At 43.0% G+C, this 23,069-nt stretch overlaps 1 protein-coding gene across 5 annotated transcripts in view; it reads right to left on the bottom strand.

The window, feature by feature from the left end:
- The window catches only part of mecom (MDS1 and EVI1 complex locus), a 67,605-nt gene that overhangs the window by 4,529 nt on the left and 40,007 nt on the right, over positions 1-23,069 (bottom strand). Inside the window, exons 1-12 of one of the 5 annotated variants that reach the window (XM_029844068.1) lie at positions 10,851-11,243; positions 9,921-10,046; positions 7,900-8,002; positions 7,685-7,801; positions 7,260-7,368; positions 7,013-7,160; positions 6,660-6,840; positions 4,193-5,555; positions 3,978-4,068; positions 1,258-1,421; positions 1,081-1,158; positions 339-508 (exon numbers count right to left, since the gene is read on the bottom strand). In XM_029844068.1, the coding sequence (XP_029699928.1) occupies positions 339-508; positions 1,081-1,158; positions 1,258-1,421; positions 3,978-4,068; positions 4,193-5,555; positions 6,660-6,840; positions 7,013-7,160; positions 7,260-7,368; positions 7,685-7,801; positions 7,900-8,002; positions 9,921-9,986 (2,590 nt within the window). In that variant the 5' untranslated portion in view covers positions 9,987-10,046; positions 10,851-11,243. Of the gene's footprint in view, positions 1-338; positions 509-1,080; positions 1,159-1,257; positions 1,422-3,977; positions 4,069-4,192; positions 5,556-6,659; positions 6,841-7,012; positions 7,161-7,259; positions 7,369-7,684; positions 7,802-7,899; positions 8,003-9,920; positions 10,047-10,850; positions 11,244-23,069 lie in introns of those variants that run through there. The other 4 variants (XM_029844065.1, XM_029844067.1, XM_011618072.2 and 1 more) reach the window with 4 other exon arrangements.

Here is a 23,069-nt window from a genome sequence, read left to right as displayed (position 1 = left end):
TTTTCCCCCAATAAATTTGTCTCATTTAAAGCAATTAAATCAATTTCAAGCCAATGTAGACAGATATCGTTGGTGTGTCTGATGTTTCTGGCAGTAAATAGTTAACAATGTTCTTCTCTGGGGTTTGGGGTCATTGCTAATTTCCTAATTGAATTTCTACAAGGAAAACAATGCAACAAAATTCAGTAAAACTTACAAACAAATTTAGTACAATAAGGTGGCCACAGTGATGCTGCAAAAAGAACTCTTGACAGAAGATCCAAGTGGATTTAATGTCCACTGTTCAGAAGAACAGCTGCACTAACGTGTCACCAAAAGAGCAGAACGGGTCTCCTGACCTGACAGACTGCCGTTTTCGTGCTTCTTAAGGTGGCGGTCCAGATTGGTCTGCTGACCGAAACAGCGATCGCACAAGTGGCACTTGAAGGGTTTTTCTTTGTTGTGGATGTTACGAATGTGACGCTGGAGATTGGAGGAGATGCTGAAGGAGCGATCGCAGAATTTACACCTGCAGGAGACGTCGATGTCGTTGGAAAATAACAGAGAAATTCATGAGCTGCTGGTGATGAATAAAACCGTGCTACATTAAGAAGCGGCGGTTATTGCCCGGCCAGAACAATAAAATTGCACCCTTTCTTCCACAAAATCAGCGTGTAACAGCTTTAGCTCTACCCTAAAAATTAAACCTTAATGCCAAGCTGCTTCATACAAAATTAAATGAACAGATTAGATGTTTTCTTGTGGTTGAATTAGCTCACTCAATTGACTGTCCCTGGAGAAAACGTTCCCGTTCTTACCCCCCAAATTACAATAAACAAAGCTGATCTTTAATTGGGTGCCAATACGAGGGCAGGAGGCTATCAGACCGAGGCAGCAGAAGCCCGAGTCTGACTCCAGCTCCTCTGCTCCGGTCAGCAGGCCTTCCTCAACATCCAAGGCCCTTAACAACTACAAGGCAGTCCGCTGCTAGCCAGTATATACTCTTACACCTAAATATACAATTTATACATTTATGATAGATCGATTTCCACTGTTCATTTCTCCAACTGGAGACTACTGAGAAGTGAAAGAGCCTCGTACCTGTAAGGTTGCTCTCCTGTGTGTGTCCGGAGGTGACGGGTCAGGTTAGCAGAGCGGGGAAAAATCTTTCCACAATATCTATAATGTTGTAGATATTTTCCCTCAGTAACATGTATGACGATGATGACCATCAAAAAAGATTCTTTCTGCATATGTAGATATACTTGTTGGAATTACCTGCATGCGTAGCGCTCCTTGCCTTTGCGCAGTAGACTCTCCGAGAGGGACGAGGTTGGGACTCGGAAGTCAAAGACTGAAGGGACAGAATGCAGACGGTCTCCCGGCACGTTCAAGGAGCCGAACGTCTCCAGCTTGTCAGCCATGTTTCCGACAGCCGAGAGCTGCATGTACGCAGAGCGAGAGCAGATTAGATTAACAAGTGAATTGAGAGTTTCATTTTTCAAACATTGTATCAACATATGGCAATTCATGTAGAAAAAATGGTGGTAAAATAACAGCAATTGTTGGTATTTTCTTATCTTATATAGATGTTAATAGATTTTATATTTTGTATGAAGCAGTAATAGGGGTAAGAATATAATACATCCTTTAAAAAGTTGTATAAATGCTTTGTTGCATTGTTTTTTTCTATATATGCTTGGCTTTTTTATTTTATTTTTTTTACATTTTTATACATGTTTGAAATAAACAAAATCTGCCCGTCAATCTCAACTTGTTGAAATATCCAAAATGTAAAAAAAGAAGTCAACTTGAATACTTAATAATAAAGTTCAGGTTAATATTTATGTCTACAGCAGTGACACAAATACACAAACTTGATTTACGACTGCAGCTAATATACAAATCAAATTTATGATTTTTTATTGGCTGGAGTGGAGTTATTACCGTCAATGTTGGTGGGAGAAAAATGTGTGTCCCAAAAAAAAATGCTCGTGCGTGTTTATGTGTGGAAGGGTGGTGGTGGAGTGGCGGGGGTGGGGGGTGGGGGGGGTGTCATGCCCTGCTGTAAACCATTCTGTGCACAATACGGTCAGACAGCACATTTGTCAATATGAAAGATGGTGACATTACTGATCAAGGGCCAGACAGACGTAATAATGATATCGCTGAGATGAGAGAAGCGGGGTGGGGAGTGGGGGGGCAATATGGAGGAGGAGCAAAGGAGGGAGGAAGCGAGGCAGAGGGAGCAGGACGCCAGGGCGGCCTTTCAGGCTCGTCTGCCTCGTGGCACCGAACACTTCAGAGCAAAAAACGGTTTGTGCACGAGAATTTATTATGTACTATTTTAGTCAAACCCAGTTTTAAAACACTCGTCATGATGCAATAAGGATGAAGGGTTTTTAGGAGTTTAAATCTAATAATTTAATCACTTATAATACCTGATCCTTAATTTCCCATCAGTGGGCCATTTAGTGATCTTTATAATAGAATGTTATTTTCTATTTAAGTTGGTGTATATATATATATATGAGCATTTTAAGGCTTGGAATTAAATGAAACTGATTATAATACATTTTTAGGTTCAGTTAATTTATTTTGTCATTTGTCATATTTTTGTATTATACCAGCAAACTCAAAAGCAGTTTAAATGTCTCCAGCTTATTTAAAGAATCAGGAACCTACATTTCCTTAGCCAATAGGCCAATAATATTTCCATGAACTTTCATTGCCAGGATTCATTTTACACCGGTTAAAATGAATAAGTTAATAAATATAATCCAAATATCTGTTAAATCTGCATTTTCCCAAGAGCACTTATTGACGTTGACAGTAGAGTTAATAAATTCACCCACTCAATTTATCCCAAATTATAAATATAAATCATCAGCTTCCTTCAAATTAGTTTAAACTTCATGGAGTCGCGATTTTAATTAATATGAGATTCACCAGCTGCGTCTCAGTAAGAACGTGCACGAGATTCTGCCCAAAGGTAAAGGGCTGAACAAAATACCAACCCTTTATACGTGTGTGTATAACAGGTCAGAAAATGGCCCAAAATTCAATATTTATTGAGCAAATGTTTATTAGTTTAAGAATAGGCAGATAGAAAATGTTGAAATATTGTAGGGAAATCATGTAATTTGCATTCCGATGTGGCTCAGGACCGTCAGCTTCAATAACACAGCACCAAAACCAGAGTTTTCCTTTAAACAATCCCACACAACAGTTAAACATCTCAGCTCTGTGGAGTGATGGACGATCCCTCACTGATCTACCAGCGGTACCAGTCGCACCGCAGTTTGATGTAGAGCCAAAGACCGGCAACATCATCCAGCAATGGAAGGGCAACATGGTGGCACAAGGTTTTAACTGTCCTTCAGCAAGAGGCTGAAACCGCCCCATAAAAGTAGGGTCCAACCCCAAACTGAGTGCTGCTAATGTGATCGGCAGGGAGGTGAAGACTTCAGCTACAGTATATGAAGTGTTGGGTTCAGCGGTGGAACAAACGCCCGTTCACTTGGTTTGATTTGAAAGGTTTAAAGATAAATATCAGGGGTTGTTTAAGGCTTGCCACAACTACTTTGATTTACATTAGCTGGAAGTGATGAACATTGGAGCTGTTGTTAACTTCTTAAAAACACCTTAAAGTCAATAATATCATCAGTAATATACAATATAAGTGGCCAAATGTTCAAATCTGTGCTACTGAGGCTGTAATTTACAGCTTGTTTTACAGTAAGAGTTTAAATAGTAGCATCCTTGAACCTGGTGGTGAGGTACCGCTCATATAAGCACTCTGTCAATCAAACATGGCCTTTCACTCTACTGTTATACAGCCTTAACCTCCATTATTAGGGACATTTCATTCAGGGAAACTATTACTTCAACCGACTATAATATTATAAAACTAGCATATTACCGGTGATAGCATACATGAGTTGAATAAATGTCGAGGTAGTTTTATTTTCCTACTAAAAGTGTCAGCGTGATCTCACCTGTGGATGGAAGAGAAAGCCTGATGCCGGCTGCATGTACTTGTCCTTCAGAGCCTCATATGGGTCACTCATTCTCCTCTTCTCAACCCTGCTAATGGTAGATTTGTGTCAGCTCTTTGCACGTTTATCACAACGTGCAATTCAAAAATTGTCATCTTTCACTGGTTGCACAGTTGCTACACTTGACTTAAAAGTAAACAAGCTACTAACGATACCTGTAGATAGGGTCCATGAAAAAAGGGGTGGGCCTGGCATGCTGCAAAGACGCGTCAGCTTTTGGAATGTCTACCGCTGCCGTCTGTTCTCCATTATCCTGGTTGGTTTTTGCTTCTGCCTCTCTTACACAGCGCCCTCTGGTCCTGGTGCCCAGGCTCAGGTCTAATGGCTGGTCAAGGCCAAGGGTGTGCAAGGCGTCTGGTTTAGAGGGACCAAATGTGGATGATATTTCCTCCTTCCGTTTAGTTGTGAGGTCAAATGGAGACTCAGTTGTGTCTTTGATCGCGGTCTTCTTACAGTTATCGACTTTAGACCGTGGCTCGCTCTTGGGGCCAGTAGGCCTGAGGTCCATATCTGGGAAAGGGTAAACTGGAGGAGAGAATGCAGGAAAAAACTGTAGTGGGAACATAGAAGGGTAGGGCAGACCCCCCCTTTTTTTGTCTTGTCTGCCAGCAAGTCCTGTGGAGCCAAAGTACTTCTCGGCTATTGAAGCAATGGCTTTGATGGAGTCGTTCACAGCGCCTGTTACTGCTGTGTGGTTGTCAAAATAGGAAGGGATGATAGGAGGCTCAGGAAACTCTTTAGCAGTGCTTCTACCAGTCAGGTTCGAGCATTTATGGTTCCCTTCACCGACCTTCCTCTTTAGGCCTTTGCCATTTTCTTCAGCACCCGCCCTTTCACTGTCCATGTCACTCTCCAGCTCGGAGCCCGATGTGCTCTCTAGGTCACTCCCACTGGGTGTGCTGACCTCATCCAGGTCGCTGTCGGACTGATCGCTATGTTGCTTTGTGGAAGATGAGAACCTCTGATCATGCCAGTCCGACATGTGGTTCCTTGGCATGCCTTCGTGTTTATGGAAAGCTTTAAGGAGATCTTGGTATTCTTGAACTCCAGGACTTGGAGGCAACAGTGGACTCTTGCTCAACTCTGTACTGTGTCCATGTGCATGGGCTGGCTGTATTACCGAAGAGGTGGTTGGAATGAGCGGTGGCCGGTGGTACAGTCCAGAACTAAAGAGACCTGGTAAGCTGAGGGGGAACGCCGTAGCAGCAGGGAAGGTGAATCCACTGTGGTGACGGGTGGCTCCCAGGTATTCAGTCATCCCGCTAGCGCTATGGCCCATTGCTAGAGCCGATTTGTCCAAGCCAGGGCCACCGGGAAGTGGCATACCCTGAGCAAACAACCCCCCAGCTGTGAAATGATTTTTTCCTTCGCAGAAACGACGGTGCTTGTTGAGGGAAGATGTGGTGCTAAACATCTGCCCACAATCCTTGCACTTGATCTGTGTACGGCAGTCTGCATGCATACGTTTGTGGCGGCACAGGTTAGAGAACTGAGTGTAAGCCTTGTGGCATACCTCACCTGTAGGGCAGAGATATACAGAGAACATATAGGTATGGAGAAACAAAAACACACGTACGGTACAAAGAATTGCATAACATATAGATGGGAAATTCTGTTTGAACAATAAATCTTTGACAGTTTGTATTAGCCACTGTCATCACCTGCACATGAATTCAGTTTCTCAGGCCCATTGTCCTCCCAGGGATGCTCCCAAGGAGGACATAAACAATCGTGCACAAACACACTTGGGCAGATATGAATGAACAGTCACAAAATATTCCCAATAACAAAGGAACAGGCTAATAGACACATGCAGGAACGCAGGTACACACTCGCATACTTGCATGTAGTACAATGGCTCTATTTTAAGGTTGTGAAGGAAGTAGATTTGAATGAATCCTATCCTGTGGTCTGGTTCTCAGGGATAGATCTCACATCCTTTAATGCCCCCTCTTCCCCGTCCAGGCTTCCTCCCCCCCAATGGGTCTTAGTATCTGCGATCCCTGTCCTTCTACATTAAGTGACCTTCCCACGGTCAACCCCTGTGCTGTGTATGCCTTGGTGTTGCTCTGAATGACCCTGTGGGAAAATATGCGGACTTCAAACAAAACCTGGCTGTTTATTGTCATGTTCAGCAATATCATTATCTTACCACAGGCAATTTAAGGAGATGGACAGGAGGTGTTAAAAATGATGTTTAGGCATTTCAAGTTAAGCATCCTAAGTGAAGAGCTTTGTTGGTGAATGCCTCTACATCAACGGTAGCCGTGTGTATCCCCCGCTGACAATATTCTTTATGATCAATTGAAAAACAAAAGTTGGTCAAATATTTTAACCAGCTAATCTGTAAATTACCGCAAATAAGAAGCTACTTGTAGACAGCAGGTTGTTAATACCTGTCAGGAATCGTGCATCTGAGAAGATTCAATGTATATCTTATAACTAGATTGGCCTTTTAAATAAAGGTGTATTAAAATGAGGGAGACAGGACTGAGGTTAAAGGTCACGGTGCTTCCTTGAAGGCAACAGGGTCATTAGTGCGGCAGAACTGCGAAAGGTCAAGGTTAGGGAATACAAGAGAATTATTTCATATCAATGTGATGAATACGAATTAAGGCTTACATATATAGAGTCTTAATGGCTTACACATGAATGGTTTGACACTGCTGTGGATGTGCTTATGCTGCTTGAGGCCTGAAGACGTTGCGAATGTCTTTCCGCAGTCGGAGCAGGCGTGGGCCCTCGCGCCAACGTGCTGCGAGCGAATGTGCCTCTGCAGATTACTGGGGTCTGTGAACACCTGCTGGGGAAAGCAACCACACGGAATACATAGAGAACACACCCTCCATGGGATTGTAATAAGAGTAAGCTAACGACTCGCGTAAACATATGCTTATGCCAGAATTACATCCAAAGCTATGTTAGATTTAAGAACATGTTTTTCCATCTCCTCCCCCCAAATGTCATCACTTTACCTTTGAGCAGTTTTCACATTCATAGTGCTTGCCGCTATCATGTGACATCTGATGTCGGATGAGGTTGGATTTCCAGTTGAAGGCCTTTGGACACTGGTCGCATTTATATTCCCTCTCCTCAGAGTGACACAGCGTGTGGGTCTCCAGACTAGGGCAAACCCCAAAATAGTGACTTATTGGTGTCCGACAAAACTATGGACTATAAATGGCTGGATTATCCAGGTGTATTTGATGCTGAGTCACTCACCTCTTGAGGTTGGGAAACACCTGGTCACATTCCTTACACTCATGGGGACCGTGGGGAATGTGGAGAGGTTGCAGGTCTTGTGGATTCTGAGCCTTCTGGTCACTATCCCCTTTAAGGAAAATGGCATCAATCAAGAAAAATGTTCACTCTTTGTGTGATGTCAACAGAGCTATTGGATGTTTGGAATTAAAGCGTAAATACTGAGGCCTGTTTGTGGTTTTGATTCAGCTTTTCCCATAGAGAGGTCAAAATAGGGAAGTGCTCTTCATAATGAACCAAAAATCATTTAACTAAACCTTGTTTGACTATTTTAAAACTATTACAAACTTCTAAACACTGTTTAAACACTTTCCTAGTGTTAGCACCTCCTTTAGCATCACTACTATGTTGAAAAGTTAGCAAACTCAACAAACAAAGAGATGAACCTGGGTTAAGGTCAGAGGAAGGGGGCATTCCACATGGCTGCTTCTGCTGGTGGTCAAGCAACTGGTTAAGGGATTCAAAGTGCTGGTTGCAGTCCTCACAGTGGTACTGCCTCTCCTCTGCATGCGGGGGGGCAGAGACATCCACATGTCAGGAGACATCGACACACACACGTGTGTGTGTGTGAGAGAGAGAGGAAAGAGAGTGTGCTGCGAACCATGAATATCTGGGGCCATGTTGTCACAAGGAAAATCTTCAGCCTTCATGAAAAGAAGAAGCTCTTCACCTGGTAAAATCTCTCTGCTGGCTTTGTAGAAGATCTGCACACACACACACATACCCACACACAAACACACACAATGATATCGTAGTTGATGATTAAGCAAGATATCCTTTGGAACACTGAAACAAAGACATGCTAAGCTAAAAATCTTTCCATGGAGAAATAATCTAAGTGTGTTTCTGTAGGGCTATGCTTCCTGCTGGGTCAGAACTGACCACCACAGGACTGGGCCATGCTGGTTCACACTTCTCATTGTCTTGATCAGTTTTCTGTCTCATAGTTTATGTTGTTGTGATTTCTGAGAAATCATCTAAAAGCCAAATATGACACCATCAAACATCGAGGCCCAACGGTTCCCCAGCTGAGCGCAGGAAGTCTAAAGCCCATGAACGAAACCCAACATCAATCTGGTTCACAATGACAGCGAAGACACAGTGTTGCACTGAGACAGGTCACTCTCCTGATGATTGAATCTTCTGAGTAAGATCTCAAGACTTCCTGTGGTGTGTAGTGACAGCGTGAGGGACAGTATCTGTTCTTTTAGGAAGTTCCTCAGCTATTTCATCCAACTCAATACTCACTGAGGATCAATAGAGCAAATGAGATTAGCATTGATATTCCTTTGCGCTGTCTCATTAAAGGCTTCCGGGGGCCTGTGGTGTGATCGTAATTGCACTTTTTATTCATTTTCTGTTGACATCAACGTGACCTTTGGTGATTAAATGCTTTAGTTTGAGTCGGGAAATCAGTTTTTGTGGGAGGAATCTTTGGAAAACTGGAAGGAAGTGAGAGAAGGGCAAGATCCGGCATTTTTTATGACGCTAAATCATGCTAAAATCAGCACTGGGGTCCTCTGTGTGGGCAGCTATTGCATCCATCCATCCATCCATCCATCCATCCATCCATCCATCCATCCTCCCACCCATCCATCCATCTAGTGTCCTCAAGGGCTTTTCTCCGCAGGTGTGTGTACAAATAACACATACACACACGCACGCTACCATAAACCGACAGCAGCTTTTATTGTTGCGTAAAACGGGCAATTGTGGGGGGCTACTGTGTGTTTTCAGAAGTCAAGCGTTGGCCGGAAGGCTTACACACGCCACATTGTGCTGTGTTGAAACAGTGCGCGGCGCTTAACAATCCCCTCATCATAGCCATGCCTGTAATCTCTCCGGGCCTTACACAGCCACCTGAGCAGAACCGCAGTGTTGACAGTGTCTCGCAGCCCACAAAGAGAGGGAGAAGCAGAAGGTGGCTGGGGGGGGGGGTGGGGGGTGAAGCTCTGCTCGTGCGTGCACGAGTGCGTGCATGTGGGTCAGATTGGCTAGGTGCTTTTAAAAAAACATCACACTTGCCTTTTGATTCAGAAAAATGTGTGTTTTGGAAATCTCTCACAGGAAGTGTGAGGACAGGTTTTTGTTTTATTGTCGTTTGTACAAGATGTAGAAGTGGTAGACCCCCCAGGACCCCCCCCCCCCCCCCCCCCCCCCCCCCCCCCCACATGAAATGAAATGAAAACCTCTAATAGAAGATTGTGTTCGATACACAATGGCCGAGAGAGGAAAGTCCTGATTCCCTGCTACATCCTGTCACCTCCCTGCTACAGCATGCACCTCGCCACACATGGCAGGTGAGCAGCAACAACACGACAGCATTCCTGACATATCTAAGAAGTCTAACACAGGTACGGCTGGAAAACGGGTGGAACAATCGCGGCGGCGGGCCTCCTTTTATCAGGCCCTGTGGTCCTCGCACAGCAGAAGCCAGAACACAATAACTGAAGGAACACACACAGAAAGGGAGGACAGCAGAGTGCATGTGTGCGCGTGCATGTGGCACGGTGAGGACGAAAATACATATTTCTCCAGTAAACATCTGAATGGTAGAAGCTCCACAAGTTCCCCACATTTACTAAATTTTCTTTGATCTCCGCATTGATGGCGTCAACATACCTGATCATCTACCTGGCAAAGGGTCAGGTTGTGCTGCTGGGCGAAAGACGCAAACTGGATGTACATCAGCCAGCTCCCGAGATCAGGTTTGTTGGCATCCGCGGAAAATTTCACACGGCCCGGGACCTGGGTCAGGAAAGGAGGTGAGAGAAGACAGACGGACGGAGAGAGAAGAAGAGAGGAACATCCGATCAGTATCATCCCAAACTACTTTTGTCCACATGCTGACGTGACCACCAGCCCCCACATGATGGAGCTGGATAAACACACACACACACACACACTTACAAATAACTTTTTTTTTTTAAAAAGAAAGTCATTTTTTAGCCAAAAAAATAATTGACTTGGGGGAAAAAAACCATTAAATTAAATTCTTTCTGTAATTCTCTTCTCTAAAAAAAATGAAGACATATAAAATAATAATCAAGAACATATTTTTTAAAAGCCTCAGTTGAGAGTAATGCAGCTATTAAACAGTCAAGCCATTATTCTTTGAATTATTGTGTAACATTGTGAAATATCATGGCCCAGTTTAAACACCTGACACATAAATTCGTTTATGAAAACCTATAAAAGTCAAATAAATAACAATGATGTATTCTTTGTGTTTTTTGACAAATGTAATTTAAATTACGATTTATGATATAATAACAATTGTAATAATAACGAGTCCGAGACATCAAATGATGCAACAACAAGACTAAAAAAAAGAAAAAATGCGCCTCTTTTGTTTAAATATATAAACAGACAAATATATAAAATATTCATATTGCATTGATTTGTGTAAAAAAAATCACGTTTATTTTAAACCCGAAAGCCAAATCGGACTCGGTACTTCAGAAGTTTAAACTCAACTTTCCGTGTTAAATTATTTGCCTTTATGATGCGCATGAAACAAGTTTTCTTTTTCAAAATAAAGTTCACTCTTACCCTTGTGAGCGCGACACTTTCGAGACTGACCAAAGGATAAAAACCACTTTAAAAACACCCCAGACCGCGGCCAAACAGGCATTAGAGCTCTGAAATGTCGGTGTGGCGACGCGCTATCCACTTTTTTGGCATCGTAAAAGCAAAAGCAGGCGAGCGGAGCGCCGGTGCTGCCTTGGCCCCCCTCGGTGGCACAAAGTCCGGCTGCGCTCTGGCGCAGCGCTCCGACAGAAAACTGCGCGGCTGCGTAAAAGTAAATGTTGCTGACTTCTGTCCTCACTGTCCTACACACGGAGACAAAAGAGACAAAAAGGAAACTCCAAAATCTCCTCACGCCAACATCCCGCTCCCAACTTTCCGCTGTGCGCGTCTCCTTCGGCTCGTCCGCTCCTCTCTTGTCACCCCCTCCAATTCTGACGCACACAGGTGTCTTCTTGCGCACCCCCACCCACCCAAAAAAGGAGTATACCAGTATCATATCTACTTAGTGATGGAAAGTTGGCGCAACCTCTGATTTGCGCGATTATATGATTTTTCCCGACCATAAATGTTCCCGTAAGAGAGCGAAACTCAAGACTTTAACGACATCTGAGCGCTGTAAAATGTTTAAATGGGTGTCGCGAAGAGGCAAAAGGGACGAACTGCAGCTCTGTGCGCGGCTGCTTTCGGTCCCAGAATTATCAAAGTAAAAGGCTCCACTTGATAAAAGAACATTTATTACATTATTGTGACGAGCCTCGTCCATTTCTCTTCAAACGGAGGTCGTGTGTTTTAGTTCAGCTGCGCCAAAGACACACACACGCACGCACGCACGCACACATACTTGGCTGTCTTGGGTAAATCCGCTTCATTTAAAAGGACGCTAGAGCCTGAATGAGCCCTCAAATTCGAATTCGCGCATTTCGATAGAGTCTCAAAAAGACAGATTTCGTAGCTGTGTCATTTATTTACCCAAAGCTGGACGAAACCTGGGTGTAAATGGGCAAGTGTGTCGACTAAAATGAATAAAAGAAATGCTCTCGACGTCTCCGTGCGCAGTTTATTAGGCAGCTCATAACGCCGGAGAGGACAGCGCTTTGGCTCATGGGAGCAGATAATGATGGATAATACCTTACACTGTGACATTGACCTTCCATCTCAGATAATGTTCTTTGTTTCACTAAAATTGCGGAGCAACTGTGCCGGAAGGACAGGAACAATCACGTGTAAATCAGGCAGGACTCCTTCAGCGGATTCCCCTCGTCTGGGACCCCTTGAGAACCGCGCAGGGACCCCGGTCCAACTGGCCATTGATTTCCTGCCTCTCCTCGACTTGTCCATTGTTGGAAGCCTTTTTAATTTAGCCATAAATTGGGAAAGCTCAAGTCGAATGAGCTGTTCCATTTTCTTCCTGTCAGAATGAGGGATTCATTTTTTTGATGTATTGTGTATTAAATACAAGTAATCTGGGAAAGTGATTGCTAGACGGCCTCGCTGAGTCTCGCGGAGGATCCTGATGGAGAGAAAGGGAAAGAGCTCTGTTCTTAAAGGGGAGAAAGTGTTGAAAAGGAGGGATAAACACGGGTTTTGTGATATCACTGGGGTACAGCAGGTTAAGAATAATAGAATCCCTTAAAGTTACCCTTAAAAAAAGGGGTGGGGGGGGGTTCCTTCCATTCCTGAGAGGTGACCATCTTTTGGCATGACATTGGCATCTAATATTGGTTCACATTTGGGATCCAACTTTGAGAATCACCTGTATTTAATGTGACAGTTCATTTGCAACAGTCTGCATGTGCACTTTTTAGAGTTCTTTAGAGGGGAACTTTTCTTTCCTGCCCTGAAATGCAGCACCAACAGGAGTCCACCGAGGTCCCGGTGACTCTCTGTATGACCTGGCCGCACGAGCACATTCAGGGACGCGCCTTCAAGCAGGCGCCGCATCGCTATGGTGACCGTGAAGGATTCAGCTACATTAGCTTTAATTAATGAGCCCGGGGGTGTCCAGAAAGATCACTGCTTCTGAAATTTTGATGAGTGGAATGAAAAGATTTGTTTGACATTGAAAATGGATCTGTAATATTTCAATTTTTCCATCATGGAAAAAAGGACGTATCGTCATTTTGAGTGTAATTAGATACCTCAAACCGCAATATCATGAATATTTCACTGATACATTTCCTATAAATCAAACTATCTATTTAATTGTAATTTATATATCCTTGACTCCAAAGTGACCTTTATGCTTCTAAACATGTAACCATTCATTAAATTTCTTTATTTATGGATCCAGCAGCTCAGATCAGTGCACAAAACGGGGAAGATTCCGCTTTAAGTCCCGACAGGAGAAGCCAGAGCTGGTGTTTGTACTGTGATTAAATCAAGCGTGGTGACGCAGAAGAAACAGAGAGATGTAAATAAAACCAAACAAACTCTCTCAGAGAGATGCTGCTGGGCCCTGCAATTCATAAATCACAGCTTTATGTGGACAAGGTCAGTGGCACCATCCAGAGGGGCCACTCCCGGCAACTTTGACACGTTTACCCGGCCCCCTGGGGCTCTTAGGGCCGAAGCAGCTCACTTCTAATTATGTGGGATATGTATACATATATATTTATTTACTTATGTATTTGCTAGGGATCAGCAAAGGGACGATTCCCTGGCAAATTCCGTCCGTCTATCACGAGTGGCCGACCTGAGGATGGCGCTCAGGGGCATTCGTGGACAGTTATGTTTGTTTCCTGAGGCCTAAAAAGGCGTTCTAGAGGTGAACCACGGCTATACTGTGGTCAGACCCCCTCTGTGTCCAGACATCCTCCCACTTTCTCAGGCCACTTTGTTATCTAGATGGCACCCGGGGAATTTCAATGTCAGACGACACTTAACCAAAACAAATGTGCGAGGCGAGCGGCTAAAGATGACAGAGCATTAAAGTTAGCGAGCAGGATAACATGTCCTTGCTTTTTGGTGTCTGCGGGCGGGAGAGGCCGGCGGTTTGGCGGCGGAGCATGACCAAGACACGCAAACGAATGAGTGCATTAATGCATACAGATGGCACGGCTGCACGTTGACGTATAGATCTATTAGTTGCGCTTAAGTTGGCCGGTTTTGTCCATTTATTCTCACTGGACAGCGTTAGCACACGTTCAACATCTCCCTCCACGGTCAGATGGTCGTTTCCTCTGTGCTGTCAGCAGGGCCCAGAAACAAAGGAGCCAATGAGCAAAGTCCCTGCACTCTCTGAATGACAGGAAGTCGGCGCTGATTATGCTGCTCTTGAAGAAGCATTCCAAACCTGTGAAGACACACGTATGTTGACTGCAATTCTAGTCATTAAGGAAAGACAGTCAACTTCCAAATGCACTCCTTTAACCCGGGACAAACACGTCGCCCTATTATAGAAATTTCCCTCCCTTTTTTCCCTCTCTCACATTGAAATATATATACAGAATATATATATATATATATGTGTGTGGGTGTGTGTGTGTGTGTGTGTGTGTGTGGACAGAAGGAAAAGCAGAAGGGACGTGAGGAGAGAACATCAAATGTTCAACAACAACATTCAAACAGAGACAATGAAATTCTTGATGTAACAGACTGTTACGAGCAAAGAGGATAATGAGGTGGAAGCAACCGAAATGATGTGCAAGAACATAACGAAAAGCAACAAAATGAGGACTACAAAAATAATAAACAGAAATGTCTTTCCAATTTGGGTGATCTTGGAAAAAAGAGACGTTAAACCCCCAAAACACCAACAAGATCAACAGTATTGGGAATAAGGCTAGAGCTAAAACATGAGGTTCTGGATAACTATTAGCATGTTTTGCTGTAAAAAGCAGAGTGTGTATTTCTACTGCAGCCTCTCATAATCTTAAAACACAATTTTTTTGTTCTTTAAAGTCAGCTATTCTTTTGTAATCGCTATACTAAGGAACGCTTTAATGATTGCTGAAATCATAATGAGTTGGCAAAATGACAAAGGATGCAAACTTAGTGGGAAAACAGCCAATTTTCTAAGTTCCTGTAAGAATTCATGGCAGCAGGCTCCCTGTGCAGGGAAACGTTCTACTAACTTCATGCTCTTTCCTTTCAATATCCATCCCATTTGTTTATAAGATTAAGTGGGTTATTCAGAATCAAGCCTTTAAGATTATGTACACACGAGCCATCATGGTGGCATTGGTGCATTAAATCTAAGTTTTGTTTGACAGATGCTCAGTCTCTCCTCTTTGTCTGTGATGGGAAGACCTCCGTCTATTTATTCTGAGGGCGCGAACCCATAAGCACCTGACTCGTCTTTTTTTACCGAAGTGTAAACGCATAAACCATCCAATGAGAAGTGTTTTGATGTAATGCCATTTTTACATTGTAACTGCTGCAGCGCTGCGCTTGTGATTCAACCCACCTAACTGTGTTTATACTGTGGTGGAGATGGGCTGGACTCCTCGCCAGGTGCTCTATATCTTCTGTCTGCTTGAGGGGGAATACATGGAGGTATGGAAAATGTACCTACTTCAAACCAGATGCTGACTTCAGTCGTTCAGCCTCTATAATTTCACCACATTTTTGTTGTGTTCCATCCATTTCCAACCTTCTTCTGAATGATTATTGGGGTTGTTGGGAAAAACAAACAGAATTACCACAAGTCCTGTGGTGGACCTGCAGTGGGGGGGGGTTGGTCTGGACTTGGGGATCATGGTGACGTGCGTTTGGACAGGGAGACCTGGTATAATCTCATTGCTGAATATACGGAGTTCTGAAAAGAATGCTGATGTCCAGTTTCCAGCGAAAGAAACGAGAGCTGTAATGGATGGGTTCCAAGGCCCCCCCAATGACCCCCGCATTGGTCAGAAGTAAGAGTTAAAGACGCATTGTAGCCTTGGGCCTGAGTGAATAGGGAGGGAGGTGACAGCAGAGGGGTAGAGGCAGTGGGGTTGTGTATGGGGTGGGGGTGGGTGGGGGTTCAGCTGTGGTGATAGACCAATTTCCCACAACTGTGAAAAGAAGGGCATGATTGATGAGGGCTGGTATTAGTGAGGGAAGGCCCATCGCATGTAATCATATAAATACTTATTCAGCTTGAATACGTCCCGGAAAATCCTACGAGTTATGTAGCTGCTGCAGCATCGCTGGAAGGAAAATTATAGCAGAATCTTGTTGAATTAACGTTTGCTAAATGATTCTGTGTTGGGATCTGGTCCCTGTCAGTGCCCAGGAAAAGCAGTTGAATTCTTGACTGATTAGAAAGACGCCAGTTTTACCAGAATCGTTCTGGTAATAGCTCCACGTCCCCATCTTTCTAAATACTGCTCAGTGGTCATAGAACCCTGTGGGCACACTCAGCCGTAATGGTGTCTGTCTGAAGTAGACATAAAACATATGAATGTCAGCCAGTAGTTCAGTACCATGACTGCACCCTTCTGTGGTCCCTAGTAAACAGCAGTGTTCAAAATCCCAACACGGTAGCCTCCGTATGTGAACCAGGGTTCATTTTAAAGCCGCGACTTTCACAGGTTTCTCCAAAACAGCCCTTGTCCTACAATCATATCTCGAGTGATCAGCAAATATACCGCCTGCCTGGAGGCCTGTAGAAGAATGTGGAAATAAAGCAATTAGATATGTATCTGAAAACATCCCAAGGTCTCTAATAGTGTTGTGCTATTCTGTTGTAAGATTCTTTGCTATAGGGGGTAATGTTCCTGCACTTGTAAAAACAGGGTATACATTAAAATGGTGTAACTTAACAAATTCTTGCATGTTGTCTTCCTATTGAGACAAAGATTCCATTTTTTGTCATTTGTTGTGCCAGATCTTCTTTTTTTTTTTTTTTTGACTCACTCATTGTTTAGTCGGGAATAATGTCGGTCGGCCTAGCTGCTTTAAAGTGCAGTCGGAGATCACCAAGGTTACACATGTACATTTTGCCAGCAATGGTTTAGCTGTTGGTTACAGTCGGTCATGTTGGACCAGGGTATTGCCTTTATTATTTATTGTGTAAGCTAAAGAAACACACACCGTTGCTATTGCTAGGTTTTAAAAATGGTGGGTTTGAGTTCCCTGTTATGTTTCCTGCTGATTGGCCGATGAGTATCCTGTGTATCTCCGCTTGATTGCTCTTCCTCAACTGCCAAGATGTCTGTCAGAGGAAATTTTGAGAACTGAATGTGAACCATAGAGAGTTGAATCTTCAGTGAGGATCAAACGTAGTTTCAGAGAAACTGAATTAAGTTTCATATTCTGACATTTAGTTTCACAAACTAATAAATTCAAATGAATATGATTCAATATATCTGATTTAGCACATGTATGGAAAACAAAGACAGTAATAAGTGCTTGTAGTTCTTGACATTAGCATAGTTTTCTACCTTCAGGAAGCTCTGCTTGCATTTTTAAGGTTTTAATAACAGTTTTATTCCCATCCCAAAACTTCACAATAATACCCTTCAAACAAATTCAATTGTGTCTTAAAACGTAGTTATAGTTTGTTTTTCCAACTTGTCTGGTTTTCCTCTTGTCTTTCCACTTTCCTTGCTTTCTTCCACTTGATCGTTTTCTGTTAACCTCACCAGGACAGGGATGATCTGACATTTGTCTCTATATCCTCCCCTCTTTGTTCACCACTGGCCAGTTGGGGCGAAAACGTAAAGCTAGCCCATCCATCACTGGCCTGATAGCAGGGTGTAGTGGAGGGCATTCCCAAGAGCATCTCTGAAGCTGCAGCTCTTGTGGTGCGTTTCCGATCTCACTCACTCACTCACTCACTCTCAAACCTGCTGCTAACATCATACGTTACCACTGCTTGCGTGTGGAATGACCATATAAAGCTGAGAAGGCAAAGAGTGGCTGTTCTGGAAGATTCTTAGCTAATTTTTGTGTCATCTTAATTCAATTTAGGATGTTTGTGACAGTGAAAATAGCAATACATGTTACAACGTGTACTACTACCACTCCTTTCAACCTGAGCTAAAGCAAAACACATTCGTAAAATAAATAGCTATCATTGTTGCGCAGTTACTTTTACTATCTATTGTTCCACATAATACATAGTCTCATAGCATTCCGTCCTTGGGGAAATGGGTTGCGAGGCAGAGGTTTCAAGTCCCAGTTCTTGATAAAAAAAAAATGGAAAGTGGGTTGGTTGCTGAAGAGCAGCAGTGCAACCGGTCCGTAAAGATTGCTACCAACAATCTAGAAAAATCAATTCAGAAGGTTGGTGCTTCAACTTTCAACTTTATTTAGTTGTACAGCACCTTTCATTTGAAGACTGCAACGCAAAGTGCTGTGCAGGTTGAAGGTAAAAAGGTGATTCCGAGCATGTAGTTAAATACATCTAGAGTCTTCGCAGCCCTGAGGCTCCCCAGCAGGTCGTTTCACAGACGTGGGTCATAGTAATGAAAGCATGCCTCACTGGGGGGGTTTGTTATTACATTTGGAATGACTAGAAGGCAGAGGACCTCACAGTCCATGAGGGTTGGTAGTTTCAAAGCAAATCGGATAAATAAGAAGTCCCAATATAATTTAGACTAATAAAACTAATAAAGGAGCCTTAAAATCGACCTTGAAACACATGGCGAACTAATGGAGTGGATTTTAAAATTGGTGTGTTGTGCTCCATCCTCCAGGTTGTTTGAGTTTTAGATTTGAGATGCTCTTTTTGGAAAGACCGAGAAAAGGGGCATTGCAGTAATCTATGCCGCTGGAGATGAAGGCAAGCATCAGCCTCCGTGTTTGACTGAGAGAGAGAAACAGGCAAACGCTGGCACAGTAGAAACTTTTCTTTCTTATATTTTTGATATGAGCAGTAAATTCAAGCTCAGAGTCAAAAACGACAGCAAGGTTCTCAACATGTTATGATGGTTTCACCATTTTGGTAAAAAAAAAAAATCTCTCTCTTGACTTAGGGAACAATAAATAAAGCTCTTGTTTCCCCCTGGTTGATCTGCAGGTCTGCAATCCATGACTTGATATCTAAAAAAACAGTGAAAAAGAATATCAACTGGCCTTCTGTCTTCCGGAGGCACGGCCATGTAGAGCTGTGTATCATCAGCGTAGCTTTGGAAATTTCTCCCGATGACGGCACCAAGCAAAGATATCTGCAACTTTAAAATGGTCGGCACTAAAGTTGAGCCCCACAGTTCTTGAGGAACATGCATCTCTTTTTGTAAAAAAAACCCCTCGTCTGTCACTGAGGAAGAGGTTGACCTAGTTTAAAACAGTGCCAGAGAGGCCCCCCTGGTGTTTAACACAGTTTATCAAAGTGTGGTGATCAACTGTTTGAAAGGCCGCGGTGATCCAGTAACACCAGGACTGAAAGTTTCTGTGAGATCAAATTACACCTGATGTCACTAACCATCTTTAACAGCGTTGTCTCTGTGCTGTGGGTCTCTCAAAAACAAGACGCATCTCCAAAATATTGGCTTTGTTTAAAAATCCAGGTAGGTTTTCTAAAATTTGGCTTATAAAAGACTGGATACAGGTCGGGGCTTAATAAGAATGTTGGGATCTAAGTTGCTCTTTTTCGGAAAAGGCCTCACCACCACCTTATTAAAGTCAGAGCACTGATAATAAAGGCTTTTGAGAAAACTTTTAGGATGTAATTCTGTAGCTACAGTCACATCAGTGAGCATGATTAGAACAGGGTCTTTTAACTACCATGTTAGTTATACTGTATTAAGCCTAACTGACCCACTCAGGTTTAGATTGGCATCCCCCATTATGATTATTATATTTGCATGTTTGATCTTTGTGTCTTTTGTCCGTCTCCTCCTCCTTTACTTGGTCGACCATCAGTGGGAGGGTCCAACCATATGACCCTTGTCCTGCTCAAGCTTTCTTCCCATTAAAAGGGAATTTTCCCCTGACTGTTGCTTGTCTGGGGCTAAGGCTTAGAGTTAAAAAAATTATGATTGTAACACATGCTATATCAATAAAATTGAACTGGATTAAAAATTGGTTCTGGTTGGGGGTAATCTTATCCACTGTGACATTGTCTCTGCAGTAGATGATGTAGGACAATATGGTTGCAGTGTGGACCCCTAGGTCCTGGTGCAGGTCCTCTAGTCCGTGCAGGCAAAGCAGCCCCCAAGTTGAGAATGTGCATCCTTGTGTTGTCACAGTCCTACGGTCCAGTATCACATATTGGGGGGTCTTGGTCACCAGACCAAAATGCTATAAAAAATATAGTGGAGTCTCAGAGAATAGTTAACTTCATCGGAGGTCCTCAGCTAAGAGTGACACACACATTAATACTGTTGGTGAGAAGGAAAAAGTCTTACACATCAGAATCACCACTCCTTACTGCTGCTGTGAAGAGCCCAGTCTTATGGCTTTGTTTTTAAACTTGTCCTGGCCCATGTCTGAACATAATGCCCGAATTGTCCACATCCATGGCCAAAGAAAAAAGTAAACTACAAAGGACAGGAGATAAGGTTACAAACTGTCCTTAAACCCACAGGTGGGGAACCTTAAGCCTTTAAAACATCAACTGGTTTCCCAACCCTATGTCACCATTACCAACACCTCTACGAACTCCTCCTCCTCCCAGAAAGGGATGAGGACAAAGGATGAGCAGTTATAACAGAGGATTTCCTTCAATTACAGGGAACTGAGTCACCTCCTAACACCCGACTCTGATACATGAGTAAGTGAACACAGTGAGCGAGGACTCAGTCAGCCACTATCTCACATTTTGCATCACACTGTTCCTTCCGTACCCTCACGATCATATTTGCCTTCGTCCATTCAGTTTTTGCTGGATTATTTATGTTTGGTACCAAACTCTTCAGGAGCTGATCAGCATTAGTCCAGATGGGATTTCTTTAGTCTCTAATTTCTCCAAGGGAAAACTTGAACTTGAGTTCTTTGTTGGCTGCCCATAAAACCCAGAAACCCAGATTTGAAAGTCCGTCTTCTGACCTATTAGATCCTTGGCCCAGTCTCCCTCCTGTCCAGAGAAGCTAATAGCACCTAATCATGCCAACAAACCGCTCTATTCTCGTGCTGGCTTACCAGAATCTTCAAAAGTAGAATGGGTGTCTGAGTTCTGCGCGATCAGGACCCCTGCTTTAGAACCAGCTCGCTGCCCAGGTGTAGGAAGCTGGATCCCTCTTCAAGATTAGACTTAAAAGCTTTTAGAAACTTCCTGGCACAGCATCGTTTAACATCGTAATATATGCTGCCAGGGTGCAAAAACATGACCAATTGACAGGTTTCTCCTACCTAATTAGTTCATAGCTACACAAGTCCCTCTCTGGTCTTCTTCAGAAACGTCTGTATTTTATAATTACTGTATTTGCCTGTATGACGTATTTCTGTTCCTGCCCCCCCCCCCCCTTCCCCCTTACTCATCCATACAGACATCAGCAGGAGGCTCATCCCCATATGAGCCTGGTCCTGCTCAAGGTTTCTTCCTGTTAAAAAGGAGTTTTTCCTTGGCACTGCTGTGTGGAGGTTAGGATCTGGGTTTCTATAAATGAAGCTGATTTTAAAGAACATGTGCCAAAAGTATTATACTGCTGTGTGCTTACAATAAATGTAATTATGGTTTGCTTCAATATTACACCAACTTCATTCTTGCATAGTTCGCTGTGCAGTAGTGATGGTGTTTTATTTTCTTTGGTGATTCCAATCCCACAGCATTTCTGCTTAGTTATTTTCAGATTTTTTATAGGTTCGCAGTGCTGCTTGTAAAATTAACATTTGTAATTATATTAGGTGTTTTAAAGTAATTAAATAGCAACGTTTCAGTTGTGATTATTGCATTTTTCCCGGTCATTTTAGTCTGAAAAAAAGAGCATCTATGTGTTTCCTCACCACATTACTCACATCAATAAGTTATGTTTTTCTATATTTCTCTATTTGGCGGGTTGGGGCTTAATCTTGGTCGAATCTTTTATATGAGAGAAAGAAAGAGGAGATGACTCATGAAGGGGATGGTTCATGACCACGATTTGTGATCTGTGATTGATCCAGCCTGAAGTACTGATGTGAGAAAGAGGCTGGACGCCCCCTCACCCCTTGGCTTTCTCAGAACCCCCCTCCTCCTCATCTAGGGGGTGACTTGGTCAGCCTCGAGGGAAGAACATGTTGTACGGCAAGGCAGACAATTTTCAGGATGACTGGTTTTACTTTTGACCGGGGCCTCATGAAAACAAACTGACAAAACAAAGGACAGCAAATTAATGACCCTTGCTCCCATCCCAGCCCCCTGGATTTAGACTCCGTTCCTGACTTTTGAGTTCCACACTTACAACTGGACAGTTCGCTGCTATCCAAACCCGCACATGCACGTACACATGCGCGCACGTGCACCCGAACACATGCACACCCTTATCCCCTAATAATGTGAACCATACATTTTGTTTAGATTCTGACAGGAACACAGACAAGAGCCCAGAGACACAGGGATGAACAAATCTTCAATTATTATCTTCATTTTTTCAGCCAATTAATAATAATAATTCAGTAGCTCTTTAGAACCAAACAATAATGCATTTTTGTAATATATGTTTGAAATTTGAAACAGTCCTATTTTCAATACTTTTTGTCTTGTTTTTTTAAATAAAAGGTTCTGAGTTATGCCTCTGTCTCACCAACCTGCCCAACCCTTTATTTAAAGCCACCAGTCCCAAAGAGCTACTCTAATTACTCTAACTAATTCTACATTACTTATTAATTGCATGTATGCTCGGAAACAGTTGCACCTTTAAAATGAAGATAATGAATAAATATTCAGTAGCTCTCTGGCATAATATGTACACATAAATGAAAGCAAAGCTTGGAGCAATAAATAAATCAAATATAAGTACTCACTACTTTAGTAATATTGGTCATATTTTTAACTGTAAAGGAAACCCTTTTGGTGGCTCCAGCTGCATAAATCTCTGTTCAACTTTGCAGTATATGACGTATATCATAGTAGAAACCAAATAAACTTGTTCAATACCTCTGGAGTCACCAGCTCATCAGTGGGCTCTATGTGAGTATTTGGGGGCTTGTTACCTTGCTCAAGGGTGCCTCAGCAGTGCTCTGAAGGCATTCTGGCACTCCCTGAAGCCGGAGCAACTCCTAAGTTTTGCCTGCAAAATTTTGTTATTATTTTGATTTCCTATCTTCCTACCCTCCTTTCCAACTATCTCTTTATGCCTCTATCTCTACAGTTTACTTTTAAAGTTTTGTTAAATGTTTAAGAGAAAGTAGAAGTGAAAATGCACTCCGCAGTCAACAAGAGAAACCTGATAG

The sequence above is a fragment of the Takifugu rubripes genome, chromosome 11, assembly GCF_901000725.2.
Source record: "Takifugu rubripes chromosome 11, fTakRub1.2, whole genome shotgun sequence".
Classification (NCBI taxonomy): Eukaryota; Metazoa; Chordata; class Actinopteri; order Tetraodontiformes; family Tetraodontidae; genus Takifugu; species Takifugu rubripes.
The sequence above is the reverse complement of the archived record's forward strand: the minus strand, read 5'-3'. Positions and strand labels throughout refer to the sequence as shown.